This window comes from Sander vitreus, chromosome 11, assembly GCF_031162955.1.
Source record: "Sander vitreus isolate 19-12246 chromosome 11, sanVit1, whole genome shotgun sequence".
NCBI lineage: Eukaryota > Metazoa > Chordata > Actinopteri > Perciformes > Percidae > Sander > Sander vitreus.
In genome coordinates this window covers 22,539,184-22,554,718 of record NC_135865.1, presented here as the reverse complement: position 1 = coordinate 22,554,718, position 15,535 = coordinate 22,539,184, and the positions used below count along the sequence as shown (strand labels likewise).

Below are 15,535 nucleotides of genomic sequence, written 5' to 3'. Positions count from 1 at the left end.
ATTTTCATGTGATATTTTGTGATTACATTCTGAATCTGCAGCGTTCTCTGTCAGGTAAATCAGTAAGTTAGTAGGAGGGTATACAGGGGAGTTGCATATTAAGTGGTTTTGGGTCCTGTAAGTATTTTTGGGGTACAATTTGGTTTTGATTAATTCTACAAGCAGCAATGCCACAGGCCAAGCAATCGGCCCGTTCCAAACAGTCACATTTTCAACGGGCACTGCACTAGTCTATAAAAACAAATTTTAGCCCTTCAAAGTTAAGTGTCTGGCAGGGTGCACATGGTTAGACAACTAAACAACTTCTTTCTCTGTGCCAAGATGTCAAAAGTCAATATGTGATTGTATGTGGTGTGTTTAACCAGGTCCAAGATAGTAATAGGCTCCTGTCATAATATGAATAACTATATATATACTGAATATATTGTGATTGAGAATGGGAGAGGTGGGGTGTAAGGCGACAAAAAAAACAACAACCAAAATATGAACAGTTGAAAAGCTCCGAATAAAGCTGGTAAGTGGCTGTGTGAGTTGAGATTATTTTGTCACACATAACATGCTAATTATTAAGCTGTACATAGAGCCTTACTAATAGCAGAGCTAAAAGTAGCATATGTATCCTGAGGGTGGGACTAGAGGAAAGGTAATGGGACCAAATCTAAAGGGTTTGTGTAATGTCTCTAGACCAAAGCGTTAGATGGACGGACAGATCATATGGTTGTTTGAAAGTTGTGAAAAAGCTTTTGGTGAATATGTTTATATATAAACTGTAAAATAACTAAAAGCAACCAGAGAAATGTTTATATTTAGTTTTTCCTCATGGAAATAATAATAATATGGAATAAGCTTGTTAAATGTATTGATTAAGTAAAGTATTGAGAGACAAACACATTGTTGGTTTTGGTCTTTTCATGGGATTTGTCGACAATAAGAACAATTTAGAAAAATGCCTGCCTTATCTTTTAATTGATTTTTCTGCTGTACGTTAGGAACGAGTTGAACATGAGTGCAGGGACGTCTGAGGGAGGACACCTGAGGCATCAGTCCAGTGTTAATATGAGATGAAGACATCTGCAGTAGTATTTGTTCATGACGGAGAATGTCTGACATCAGGTTGGTGCTAGTTAGCTCCTCCAGCAAGAGCAAGAAGAGCTTCTGTTTTCAGAGGAGATTTGTTTAGACAGAAACAACGTCCTCCAAACTCTGAGGACCCGACCCAACCAGACCTGACTAACTTGTCCACCTTTTTGTCTAGGTTTTGGGTATCGTTGAGACATTTTTTAAATTCTGCTTGTCAATTCCGGTTCCTCACAAATCCTGGTCCTGATCCTTGTTACCTTAGTCAAAACAAAATACATTGAAAACAAACTCCAGTTTTATTTTCAGTACATTTGGGCTGCCACAAAGATGCACTTTGGGGTACTTTTTTCATAAAAAAAAAGGTCAAAGAAAGAAAAATTTAAATATTCTCTACTGTATGTTTCCATGCACAAGTTGAATGTTTTACTTTCTTTTGGATGTTTTGAATCTGGAGCATCAAAATGACAAATGGGGACAACAAAAAAGTGGCATACTGATTTTTTTCCCAAGACAACTTATTGCTTACTAAAAAGGACTTTTCCATGACTGTGTAAAAAAAAAAATCCAACGTTTTCAAGGATGTGTGGGAGGCTTTCAGCCTCTGATCCTTTCTGGTTTGGATAAAATCTTCACAGGTTGCTGTTGCGTCAGCTGTGAAGTTTCAGACCCGAGAAGAAGATCCAGACAGAAGGAGGTTCTGTCCTTTTGAGTTTCCTTTTGAAGCCTCAGTCAAGTGAGAAGGTTGCAGGTTTGAATCCCTGCAGCCTTGATGGCAGAGCTGATGTCTCTTCTTGACTCTTCCCTCACTCCAACAAACTGGAGGTCAAAGGTCAACGGTTCGACTCCTCACCGCCAACGCTGCCATCAGTAGGGGGTGAAGAGGATTGATCCTTGGCTCGCTCTGATTGGTCCAGGAGCCGGACGCAGGAAGGAGGCGGTGAAGAGGGACGAGGAGGTTGGAGGACGAGGATGGAGAGAGATGGTAGGGGTTAGGGGTGAGGAGGTGGGAGTGAGGAGGGGGGAGGAGGAGAGAGAGGAGGGAGGCAGCGAGATGGTGGAGGTGAGGGAGGAGGGTGGATGAGCAAATGGAGTGGAGAGGAAGGAGGGAGAGAGGGAGGGCTTCACCAACTCCTTCTTAGGAGGAGAGGACCGGAAACAAGGACAGAAGAGGAGGGGAAACAAGGAGAGTAGAAAAAAAGCAGTGTGGAATAAATACAAAAAGCAAATAAACATAATCATTAATTCAGAAATTATTATTATATATTTTTTTATTGTCTCACCATTATTGATTTATATCAGCATTCATCTATTTTACTGATGCATTCATTGATCTGCACATATCTATAATTAATTGTGGTTCATGCCAATAAAGTAAATTGGAATTTGAATAAGAGTGAGAGGTAGATAAATACTTACAGTAAGTGAGCTGCGCTGCTGTTTGTTATAAGGACTGTATTTGGGTTTGCTGGGTTTTCCTGCCACTCTGTCCTTGTGCCTCCTGCTGGAGATGTGCTGCAACAACCACAAACATTGATATTCTTCTGGGGTTCCCACTATGATATCATATAGTTAAACTGTGGCTGAGTCCGAAATCACTTCCTATTTATGACAGTAGATCTGTATAAAGTACGGTTAGAATAATGTTATTATACTGTATGTGGTGGCTGTGTTTCTACCTGTTTGAGTTGGATCTCAGAGTTGACATGGACATCACAGATCTGGCAGTGGAAAGTTTTGTTCTGCAGGCCGGAGCCCTTCAGTGCAGAGGTGCTGCCGTTCTTCAGCTTGGCTCCGGCTCTAGGGTAGGCCTTGATTGGCCCGGCACCGCTCCGAGCCTCCAGCATCGTCTTGTGCTTTGAGCCTGGAAACAGAGACACACAGAAACCAAACTTCTATGAAACTATGAAAATGGCAATGAAAAACTAGATAAATTCCCTTCCTTCCAGCCCACTAGTTCCCGTTTATTTCTATTTAAATCAAACTGCAGAGACTTGAAACTTGATGAAGACAAATAATATATCTGTAGAGTAATCATCATCATGTAGTAACACAAGTGTTAAAAACTCTCCCTGTTGTTGCATTCAAGGACGGATGTGATCACTCAAGCTTCCACTGAAGAGATGAGAAATGGCAGCAGATAAAAATAATAAATAATCCTTACATCATCTTGTTCTTCCTCACCTGCATTATGAGCCTCCAACTGAGACAGAGAGTTGACGGCGACTTTACACAGAGAGCAGTACAGCAGCTTCTTCGCTTTTTCCTCCTCCGACTCCATTGAGAGAGGAGCATCCTGGGTAGAGGCCTGGGAAGGAGGAGGAGGAGCAGCAGGGGATGAAGTGGAGGTGACAGGAGCTGGAGGAGGGGGAGGCGGAGAGGCTTGGGAAGAAGGGGAAGAGGAGGAAGAGGAGAAGAGGCCTGAGGCGGGGAGAGCGGTGGGAGGACTGGAGGGAGGAGGCTCACTGCCTGGTCTGCTAGAGGAGGGGGAGGTGGATGAGAGAGGGGAGCAGGAGGGGAGGAGGAAGGGTTTAAGAGGAAAGGAGTCCATGGGGCTAGATAAGAGATCTGGAGGTAAACAGGTGGGAGAAGAGGAGAAGGAAAAGGAAAAAAAAAAAAAAAAATACCCTTTGCTATAAAAACCAAACTCACTCCAAAATAAAAATCAGTAACATTAACAGTATTTAGATCAGTGTTTTTAAAATTAACCTGTGTGCTGATCGTTGCTTCTGTTAGCTGAGACAGGAGGGGCGGGGCAAAGAGGACTTGACGTGATGCTTCCATTGGTCTCTCCAGTGATTGACAGCTTGGCCTTGGTCTTGTTCTCCTGAGACTTGAGCTTCTTGGCGTGACGACTGCCTCTGTAATGAGCTTCTGCCTGAGACTGAAGAAAGAGACATACAGAGAAGTTTTAATTTTGTATTTGGGCTTGTTTCTCTTCATTTACAAATAGTCCTGATGTCACTTACTGTCTAGCCACTCTTCCACTAGCTTCTGAGACTCAGTACAGTCTTTCATTGAGGGTTTCTTTCACCAGTCTTTCTGATAAATTGCTGAATCCTTATCACTGTCCGACACTATTTTTTAGCATACAAAAAAAAAATTCAAAAACTTCACATCATAGTATCCATCAAAACACAGTTATCTTTCCAACTTTTATCTGTAATGTCTGCTGTCTAAACAAGACCAATAGTCTGCAGCCATGCTAGCAGCTCTGTCAGGCTGGTGCTTTGAGCTAAATACTGTCAGCATGCTAACATGCTCACAGTGACAATGCTAACATGCTGATGTTAAGCAGGTAATATTTACCATGTTCACCATCTTAATTTAGTTAGCATGCTAACATTTGCTAATTTGCACTTCAGAAAGGACGCTGCTCATAAGAATGCCATTCATTCTGCAGGTATTAAATCATAAACTAAAGTACTTAACAAATAACAAATTTGACATACTTGCAATAATCTACTGTATGTGTGCATTTTCACAATAAGATATCCAGATACAAATAGCTTGCTAGGTGAAGATGGAGTATTTTAGGTCTATTCAGCCTGTACATCAACCACCAGGAGTTGGAGAGCCTATGTGTTGGGATGTATATGGACTTGAAATGTGAAACCAGAATTGTATATGAACAATTTAGATAAAGTTCAGACTATACAAAATGGTTCAGTTATTCAAATTTGTTCAAGTATTGTTTGTTTGTCCAAGACAAATTTCCTTCAGGACAATAAAATCTATTTAATCTTATAAGTTAGGTGTCACCACACAGTGTAACAAGCCCAGAGTAACAGTGTGTCAACTCAGTACACAAACCTCCAGGTTAACAGTGTCCTCATGTGACTGTCTTGAAGCTCCATGACTCAGCTTTTATTCTGTGTAGTAGACTGAGTTAATGCTGCCCTTTTTACCCCTCTCCTTGTCTCCTCTCCTCAACAGTAATTCTTGTTTTTATGTTCACTCATGAATAACTTAAACAGCTCATAAATGAGTCATGTTTGACTGGCATGTCACTAACGATGCAGCTTGTTACCTCTCAGCAGTCATCATGTGGATGAGCTGTGTCACAGCACTGTAATAATATAAATGTTAGGTACAGTAAACCTGATTACACACCTGCTGTTTTGAAGGAATGTCTGACAGGACCATCCACTAAACAAAAACAAGCCTCACAAAGTTATAGTATTTGCTTTAGTAGTTCTCTGCAGACAAAAATTGTAGGCTGTCCTCAGGAAATCTTTTAAAGGACCAGTCCAATATCAACTTCAGTCAGTTTAATCTATGTGCTTTGTAAAACAAGATTACAATGCAAGTATCAACCATTAGGGAGAACTAATATTAGTGAGCAAACTAAATGTAAATTTTAGAGCACTACTATATGTTACATTATATTCTGACTGTTCAGAACTGTTTTAATTCTTTCCCCAATTTGGTAACCACAGATTTGTAGTTGCTAATGAGCTAGTATTTGTAAAGTAGCCTAGCATCTAGTAAACATAGCATAATAGCTAACAAGCACCTGAGACGTAGATGATAAGATGTACAGTATATCAGTTCCATCTCTGTGTGTCCAGAGATACAGTAGGTCCAGGGTGTATTTAGCCTAGCTTAGCAAAAAGACTGGAAGCATGGGGAAACTGCTAGCCTATAGCTTCATCAAAAGTGAAAAAAAGTGAGAATACCCTGTAATTTTCAGTGTCACAAATCATAAAATTCTGTGAGGTCCTGGTAGGACTCCTGATGATGATATGGACTGCCATCAACCAGAGAGTTAGAGAGTTAGTCAAGCCCAGACTAGTGTTGACGAACTGACCGAAGAGCCGGTTAATTAATCCGACTCGTGTCACTGAACTGGGAGAATCGAGTGCCATACGTCAATTAACCGACTCACTCCTGTTTTTTTCTTTTACCTCATTCATGCCGTTGTGTGTAGCTGGTATTCTTCTGCTACTGTGTGTGTAGTAATCTAGCTCATTAGAGCCTCCACTGGAGTGGTGGTGGTAGAATCAATCAGGAAATGAGCTACCTAGACCGCGCACCAGGCTAATGAACGAGACCGTAAGGACCGCATGAGTCTATATTCAAACGGGTGTCTAGGTTCTCTGCGAGTTGAGTTATCAACCGATCCCAGAAGCCTTTATTTCTCGTGCATCTTAAATGATTGTGTACATAGAAATTCATAGGCCACATTATCAATGGATATCACATACAAATACACATCATGTTATCGTAGTAGTTATGTTAAGTTAAATGTTTGTTACATGGTAGGTAGGCTGTCACCAGGACCCCGCGCAACAGGCTACGAAATGAGACCGTAACCGTGACTATGATGCATGAGTCTATGTAATCAAACGGGTGTCTAAGTTCTCGGCAAGTTTGAGTTATCAAAAGCCTTTATGTCTCGTGCATTTTAGAATTGTGTTCATGGAAATTCATAGGCTACATTACCAAGGGGAAAGTATTATATCACATACAAATACACGTAATGTTATCTTGGTAGTTATGTTAAGTTAAATGTTAGAAGTGAATGTTGCTACATGGTAGTTAGACTGTCACAAGGAGACCACGCACCAGGCTACCGAATGTAACCGTGGCCAGTGCGTGAGTCTAGTGTCGGTCAGTATGAGTGTGTAAATAGTATGTCGAGACCGAATGTAACCGCAACCGCTCGAGTCTAATGTAATCAAGCGGTGTCTTGGTTCCTGGCGGGGGAAGTAAACGCGCGATTCATTTTATGAAATCATCTTTCTCTCTGTCTTCTACAAATTTAGATGAAAAGATGGATATCAATTTCATCTCTAAATGTAGCTACAGACATATGTCCAGTGTGTTAAGCCTTAAGCACATGGACTGGAAGCAGGGGAGAACTGCTAGCCTAGCTCCATCAAAATAGAACAAATACACCTTCCAACAACTCCAAAGCTGTAGTTAGTTTTAGCAGCAGTTAGCATTGGAGCTATTTGTTGACCAGCAACTGCTGGGCACAGTGACTGCATCTCAAAACTACTGTCCATATTGTGGAGTTGCAAGGTTTGAGTTAGTTGTTGGTGGGTGCATTTATTTTCAGTTTCAGTTTTGATGGAGCTAGGCTAGCAGTTTCCCCTTGCTTCCAGTCTTTGTGAGAAGCTAGGCAAACCATGTCCTGGATGGACAGAACAATAGGAGATGAAACTGCTATTAATCTTATCATCGGACTCTGGGGAAGACCGATAATAAGAGGATTTCCAGAAATGTCACACTATTCCTTTCAATGTGCTTCAAACATTTTGATCGCAGCAGGACCAAAGTGCAGATAGATCACATTACAAGAAGTTTATCAAAGAAACATAATCAAACTGACTGGAAGAGTCTGAAAAATCAGATCTACACAGACACTTACATCAGAGTTAAACCTCAGCTGGCAGACGTTGCATGAGATGACCTGTTTCTTCCTGGGTATAAAGGTAACGCCAAAGGTGTGGTTGATGACGGCTTTCTGCACTGGGTCCATCTGCAGGATTCACACAGAGGTCAGAGATCACCAGCCTGCTCAGGAATGGCTGAACAGTGATGACAGAGTGTTGCCTCTTGTCTCTTTATCACAGTCAGTCTCTAACGCCTGCAGCTACAACACCCTGTGTTACTGTCCCTCACACACACACACACACACACACACACACACACACACTCACACACACACACATTACCGTGTTGAAGTTTGGGAACAGTCCGACTGGTGATGTCGTCTCGACAGGAAACGACAGGAATGGTTTCATCATCACCGAGGGACCATTGGCACCAATTAGCCCTGGCAATGCCCCGCCCACTGCACCACACCCACCTCCTGGAAACAGAGAGCGAAAGAGTTTGAATGATTGATTTCCAATAACTAAGCTCATGACACTAATACTGATTTGTTTGCTTTTTAGTTCCTGGCACATGACTGGAAGTGATTGGTTGTCTGTTTAACATCAAAAAAGTATCCTTTCAAAATGATTCAACGCATTGACATTGACAAGATGTTTTTAATACTTCAGATGTTCTTACAGAGGGACAGAGAGAGCCTTCTGTGTATATTAAAACACTTTGTGATCACACAAGTATACTTTCTGGTTGAAATGATAAAATAATTTCCCAGGGCGAAACCAATGTTTAATATAAGATTTCTACAGACTGTACAGACTGCACCAATCCGTTTTCATCTTTTTCAATGGATCATACGTAATGTCCGCTTATTCTGTGGAAATATTGCAATTAAAGGTTGGTTAGAGAAGACATTTTATCAATCCAGGCAAACGGGAAACATCTTTGAGATCATGAAAATACCTTTGAAGACACAACCACTGCTGGATAACATGAGAGAGCAGACCTCCGCCAAGGCAATTTTGACAGCTGAGAAATTATTTTTCTGATTATTCCAACACCACATGAATGCAGCACAAACGCCCTATCTCTTAATATTAACGAATGTGAAAAATAATTTGTGTATCCACCCTGTGATACGGATCCGTTTCACTTTTTTGGGTTCTTCTTGTCCTATACACCCTTCCACCAAGTTTTATTAAAATAAGTCCAGTAGTTTTTCCGTAATACTGCTGACTGAAAAACAAACAAACCAACAAACAAACAAACAGACAAACCCATCCGAAAACATAGGCGGAAATAATTTCTATAATTAACTTTTTAGTCTACCTCCTTCTGTTGTAAAACCATAAAGAGAAATCATTAAAAAATGAATCATTACGTACAATAAAATCAACTAAGAGTCGTATAAAACACATTATTTTTGTGAAATTCATGCGGTGAATGGGGCTGCTTCAGCAAAAGTAGTGCTATCTCTGAAGTCTGAATCCAAATTTAATATGAGGTGTTACATATACTGTATATATACATACTCTATCTGTGTATGTTTATAGTCACAGCTTGTAGAAGCTCTGCAGTGAATTATTTCATAACAACAAAGTGTGGGTGGAAACACTGAGAGCAACTGAATCAGCCCTGACATAGAAGGAGGAGGAGGAGGAGGAGGAGAAGGAGGAAGAAGAAAAGGCGGAGGAGGAGAAGTTTTTGGTCTTATTGGTTTTGTCCATCTATCCAAGTTAAGATAGGTCAACCCATTCTATGCCATTTAAATACGCTATAAACCAGTCTAATGAATTCTAAATGCTTACAATCCAACCCATTCAGTATGTCCTATAATGCTCAATTTTTTTTCCAAAATCTGGAAATAATATGCCTTTGGGTGGGCAGGCCAGCTGTGATTAGTCCATATGTCTGTGCCATCTCACCAGGGGGGCGGATATTGGCAATCTTTGGGCCACTATAGTGCTTCTTTAACCTCTGTTCTATCTATTATTATAACTGTAAGTAATTTATTAAAGTTTCTTTCGTTTTTCCCCCGCAAAATTACATAAGTGGGCCCCAGGGGTTGAGGGCCAAACATTACTGGGCCTTGGCACAAAAAAAGTTTGAGAAAGGCTGCTATAACCCATTCTTAATGCACTATAATCCAAATCCAGTTCTAACCTTTGCAGATGAGGGTTTCTAAAAAAGCTTTAAACGTTGATGACTGAATAAACTGGATTGAGAAGCTTGGTTTTAGGGCCAGGCCAGCTGTCTGTGTTTTCAGACTTATAACCCATCTGAACCCATTCTAAATGCTTTATAACCAATCTTAACCCACTCTAAATGCCTTAAAACTAACCTAATGTAAATGCGTTATAACCCATCTTAACCCAATGTAAATTCTATATAACCTACTCCAAATGCCTTATAACCCATACAAACTTAATGTTTTGTAACCAATCCTAACCCAATCTTAATGCCTTAACCCATCCCATCCCACTGTAAACGCCTTAATACACATTCTAAATTAACTTGAATCCATTGTTACGTGTTAAATCCAGTTCTAACCCTTGCTGATGAAGATAGACAGTTTTAAATGTTTATCTGAATAAACTTGATTGAGAGGTTTGGTTTTTGTACTCAGACCAGGCCAAGCCAGGTCAGGTGTATTTGTGTTTTCCAACTGACTTTAAGATAGCTGTGAATTAGCAGTGTGCCATGATGCTGTTGTCTGAGTTTATCCTCATATAGCAGAGCTATGAGTCATTGTCTGCATTTATCACTAAAGCTCATCATTAAGTTCAGAACAGCATGACTCAACACAGAGCTGTAATCAAACACATGTAGCTGGACACACAACAGCTCAGATCACTGTCACTGTGTTGTTATTAGCTGGGATATTATTTATGATTATAAATACAGATTGTCTATTTAAAGATGGTGTAATGTGTCAGCTTGGTGGACCAGCCAAAATAAAGGTTCACTTTCAATAATACAGTCACAATGAAGACGTAATGCTAGCAAACTGCGGACTGTCATTATAAAAAAAGAAGGTATTTGCAACCACTGTAAAGCAGAAAATTATTCATCAACCTACTACGTCACCGTATTTATTAGCAGTATTTAGTATTTACTAGTAGTTCCCAAAGTCAGTTTGATTTGCAGTTTGTATCCTATCATGTTGGTACAAAACATCACAGAGCACAATAAACCGACTAAGTACAGTACACCACCAGCTGACATCTTTTCACTTTTATCAACTTGTGAGTATGTCCTTCATGTTAAGCATTGCAATGTGGGACAGAGAAACACCTGCAACCTCTTAAGAGACTACTGAAACCACCTCAAGAATCATTTCACCTTAAAAAAAACAGAACCGTTTGAAAGACCACTCACACTAAACAAGATCCGATTGAATCTCATCAAGGACTACTGAATCTATAACAAGAAGACATTAAACATCCAGGAGAACCACTGGAGCTCCCTTAAGTAAACTGGACACTTTATCAAGAAAGATTATACCATGACCCTTGGCAACCTGGCCCCCCCAAAGGTGTGGTGGGAGGGAGTATCTGACGCTGTTTAGCGATCTGTCAAGCACTTCCATTGAACCATAGTGATGCTTTAAACCTCCTGGAGCACCATTGAAACCACTGCAAGGACCATTTGAACCACCTTAAAAATCCCTAGAAAGACATGTCAGGACATACTGAAGCTCCTTTCATACATGCAATGCAAACCTGAACCTATCTAGACTACCTGGAGGAGCTGTATGTGAGAATGCAAATTTCCTAGTACAATGTGTGTAATATCCTATTGAGCCCATGTGTGAATAGAGCAGGTCATTGTCACAGCGAGCAAGTGGGCGTGTTGTTGACGTTTCTATCATGCACCTGCCGTGAAACCGAAAGATAACATACATCCTAGGGTGAAGAAGAAGGGTGATTTACACAAAGACGGCAACGAAAATGACTAACTGGAGAGAGGACGAGATTAAGAAACTTCTGTAGGTAAGGGCCGATGCCAAAATCGTCAGACAAACTCAGGGCACGGCAAGAGACTTGGTTATTTATGACCAAATTATGAACCGGCTACATGACCACGGTGTAATTCGTGTCATGTCCTGCCTCATGCATGCTCTACCCAGGTGCCAGCCCTCGCTGAAACAAAAAAAAAAAACATCTAGAGTATTTCCAGTGAGTGAGAATGCGTCTGACACAGACAATTTCGTTTTGTGTATTACATGTGTGAAAGGGCAACTGATTTTCAGTCCGCATGCTTGTATTTGTAACTGCACTTAATTTTGTCATTTTTACAATGTGAATGTACGACAATGAAAACAGAGTCACGATTGGTATGAATTGGAGATTAAGTTTTGGTGATGTTCATGTGTGTATGATAAATGGGGTGGTGACGGGGTCGTCGTAATTCTGTCCTGTCCTCTGAGATCTGTTTACAACACACACACACACACACACACACACACACACACACACACACGCACGCACGCACGCACGCACGCACGCACACACACAAACACACACACACACACACACACACACACACACACACACACGCAGTAACCCTCCCCTTCTGTCTTACAGTAAGTTGCTGATCTAAGAAGCTGCTATAAATATTGCTACACATCTGCTACTGCATTCGCATGGAGACAGTCTGTAAACCAGCATTGAAAACTGGCCAACAACGAAGTAACGAGCCAGACAGTTTTATTTCAGGCTGTTGGCGATTCCGCTTGAAGAGCTATGAAACGCGGCACAACATGTAAACAAACTAACACGCTCAGTTTGAAGTTTCTTCACAAGTTTCTTAAAACGCTTTTCCATCTGCAGCCTGCAAATCTGAAGAGGGTAATAAATAGCAAAAGTGCTGAGAAGTTTCAAACTTAAACAGACATTGAAACTGGAACTGATCAGTTTACTAGCTGAGTGGTGTAAATCAAATCACATACAAGGAATTTGTCTTGGGGTTTTGTATGTGCATGATGGTCACAATAGACATAGTAAGAGAAAAGTAAGTAATGCAAAAGTCAGTCTTTGTATTTTCTCTATACTTATATGTTTACACCCCTCTAGCATATAATGCTCAGGATTGTTCATAATTTCAATCAATGAAGAGATACTGAAGGGGGAAACAAGTTCTCAGAGCTGGCTAGCTAGTTAGCTTGGTCGCTAACAGGAAAATTAGACTTACCACAAACTATTCTACTACTATTGTGTGGAGTCGTTTAAATACGGCGACAGAGGAGGTCAATGCCCCTGCATACCCATACTTATCCTGGCTGATGAAGAGCTCTGCTCAGTTTAAAGATGGGCAGAGCTATCCACTAATCACGGTGATTCCATTGAAATGAATTGCTTTTTATTTCATCATTTTAAATGCAGTTCTAAAATTCTAAATGATCAAAGTTTCTTTTACTGGTACTGTGTTTGCTGACATCAGCAGCTGCTGAGATTAAATGGTCTATCAATTCATTGTAAACCCCTTCTAATTTGAAGTGTCCAGTTTCCGGCTGGTCAGTCCAGTTTTATCTGCTGAGGTAAGATTTATGATTGTGGCTGCAGTCAGGCATGTCTGGCATTCACACCTCACACTAACACACACACACACACACACACACACACACACACACACACACACACACACAATAAAGATGTATGAAGGAAAATCTTACACAGTGTTTGGCTGTACCGTCAGCTGCAGACTGAAGCTCCTGTAACTGATCTGACATGTAGAGCTCTGTGTCATCTGTCATAAACCACCCCCATAATGTAGCCAATGGCAGTGGTTACTAAGAACTGTGGCTGATATTTAATCACTCACACCCCCACCCCCCGGGTTTATAAATCCAAATGGGACAAACCTTTCAGTTATTTGCAGGACCTGGCACACAGATCATCTCTGGTGTTTCAAACAGGTTGAAAACATATTTGTAGCGATCCAGGGTGTGGCGATAAGTGCACTGATCAGCCAATATGCATCCCAGCAGTTTTTTTTAAAGGCCTAACCCTCCAGACATGTTGTACTCTGGAATAATAATTTGTCAATCAGCAAATGTTGCATGTTGGTTTAAGTTAGGAAAAAATGAAGGAAAGGAAAGGAAAGGAAAAAAATATATATTTTTGGGTGAAAGCATCTGATCAGATGGATTGCCAAAATAAATCAGTATAAACAAGAAGCAAGACTAACACAGACACATACACACACAATCACAGTGCCAGGTAAGTATAATAATTAGGGCTGTCAGCATTAACGCGTTAATCGTGATGCGATTAAGGGTCGAGCATAATGCGTTAATTTTTTTTAATCGTATTATTCGCATGCCGCCATTTATTAATTTATTTTCACTTCACTCAGCTTTGCGTCGTGCCTAACAGCCTACTATTTTGCCGTACTTTCTCGTAACACATCCTGCTACTGCAGGAATAGCAACACGGATTTCGGTGCCTCATTCTGGTGCCACTGATATGCCTGCACTTCTCTCTGATGCTCTGAAACAGAAGTTACAGGAAACAGAAACATCGCTGCACATGACGCTAGTTAACACTATACTCGACAGCAGCTAGGAGGATTCCGACACCGGGATGTAACAATCTGCAGCTGCTGTTGTCGGAAAAACACAGACGGTGCATTCAATAAAACTGGTAATTTACAGCCTTGTGATGCATGCATTCAAATCTTAAAATCAAGTTCATAAAGTCACTTTCTTTGCATTAATTTGATTCCCAATCAAGATATACTGGTAAGAATGGCTTTCCATTGTTAATATGTACTTAAAAACAGTTCTGAAATGCAAAATAATAGAATTTTAATCATGTGATAAAACATGCGATTAATCACGATTAACTATAGAAATTCAACAATTAATCGCGATCAAGTAAATGTAATCGTTTGACAGCCCTAATAATAATACTAAAACTTGCACGTAGCAACCAGCTGGCAATAAAAACTTGTGTTTCAACTGCAGTACTATTCTTACGAGCCAAAGAGCAAAAGCCAAACACACCCGCTACTGTGTGTGTGTGTGTGTGTGTGTGTGTGTGTGTGTATGCGTGCGTGCGCGTGCGTGCGTGTGTGTGTGTGTGTGTGTGTGTGTGTGTGTGTGTGCGTGCGTGCGCGTGTGTGTGTGTGTGTGTGTGTGTGTGTGAAACAGTTAACCCTCTAAATATGTTGAAGCAGATATCAAAGTGTAGGTAAATCAACATGGCTCTTTTGTTGTACAGACTACAGCTTTAACACATTCACTTTAAATCTGCGCAGATGTTTGTGATCAGTAGTAAACTGAGTTGACAGAGCTGAAAGAGCCAAAAGAATTCCAAAATAGAGGAACATATTATAACTTATTAGCTGTGTTGCACCATTCAGTTTTATATAAGAGGAATGATTCATAGAAAAACAGGAGTCCGTGCAACAAATTAACTGAATAGACTGTGTGAATTTATTTTCCTGTTAATGACCAAGCTAACTTACAGTTGACTGACATTTATAACCTGCTGGCTCAAAACCTTTACTTAAGTAAAAGTATCAATAACACAGGGTAAATAAGTAAAAGTATTAGCAGCAAACTCTACAGTAACAGTACTCATTATGTAGCAACATTAATATCATATAAATATTATTATGTTTTACATTATTTAAATATTGTCACTAATGCATAAAAGTGTAAGCAGAAACGTTCATCTTAAAAGCAACTATTAATTTTAGCTTTTAAATGAATGTACTGGAGAAAAAAGAAATATAAAAGCAGAAACAGAAAAAAATATTTTCTTAAAACACATGAACAATATCTGTTAGTTCACTTTTAGTATTAGTACACTGACTGTTAGTATGTCAATCTGTTTTTAATTCAAGTGAACCGACTGTATCTTGTTGCTGAATTAAGACAAATGAAATATTCTGCATATTCTCACTGCACTGATGGACATTTTTTACATGAAAATAAGTAGGTTAGGACTCAATTATAAACTAACATGACTTGAGAAGAAGGATGTTTTTGCAAAAACAAAACAAATGCATCATCATTTAATGATCATATGTTTTGTTTAAAAAAAATCTTAATTAATGAAATAAATAAAAAGCTGGTAAAAATTAAAAAATAATATTTGCTGCTGCAATGTAG

General features: G+C 40.0%; 1 protein-coding gene across 1 annotated transcript; it reads right to left on the bottom strand.

Moving 5' to 3' along the window:
* Positions 1 to 1,944: 1,944 nt before the first annotated feature.
* znf385b (zinc finger protein 385B) lies at positions 1,945 to 7,829 on the bottom strand. Its single transcript, XM_078262847.1, has 7 exons — positions 7,761 to 7,829; positions 7,454 to 7,564; positions 3,787 to 3,961; positions 3,262 to 3,498; positions 2,757 to 2,941; positions 2,497 to 2,592; positions 1,945 to 2,214 (listed from the first exon to the last, which is right to left on the bottom strand). Exons 1-7 carry the CDS (start codon positions 7,827 to 7,829, stop codon positions 1,945 to 1,947), a joined length of 1,143 nt encoding a protein of 380 aa, XP_078118973.1.
* Between the last annotated feature and the right edge of the window lie 7,706 nt (positions 7,830 to 15,535).

Coding starts and splice junctions, on each gene's coding strand:
- znf385b (XM_078262847.1), bottom strand. CDS start 7,829: ATGAAACCATTCCTGTCGTTTCCTGTCGAGACGACATCACCAGTCGGA. Junction 7,565..7,760: donor TGTTCCCAAACTTCAACACG/GTAATGTGTGTG, acceptor TGAATCCTGCAG/ATGGACCCAGTGCAGAAAGC. Junction 3,499..3,786: donor AAGCAACGATCAGCACACAG/GTTAATTTTAAA, acceptor TCCCCGCCTCAG/GCCTCTTCTCCTCTTCCTCC.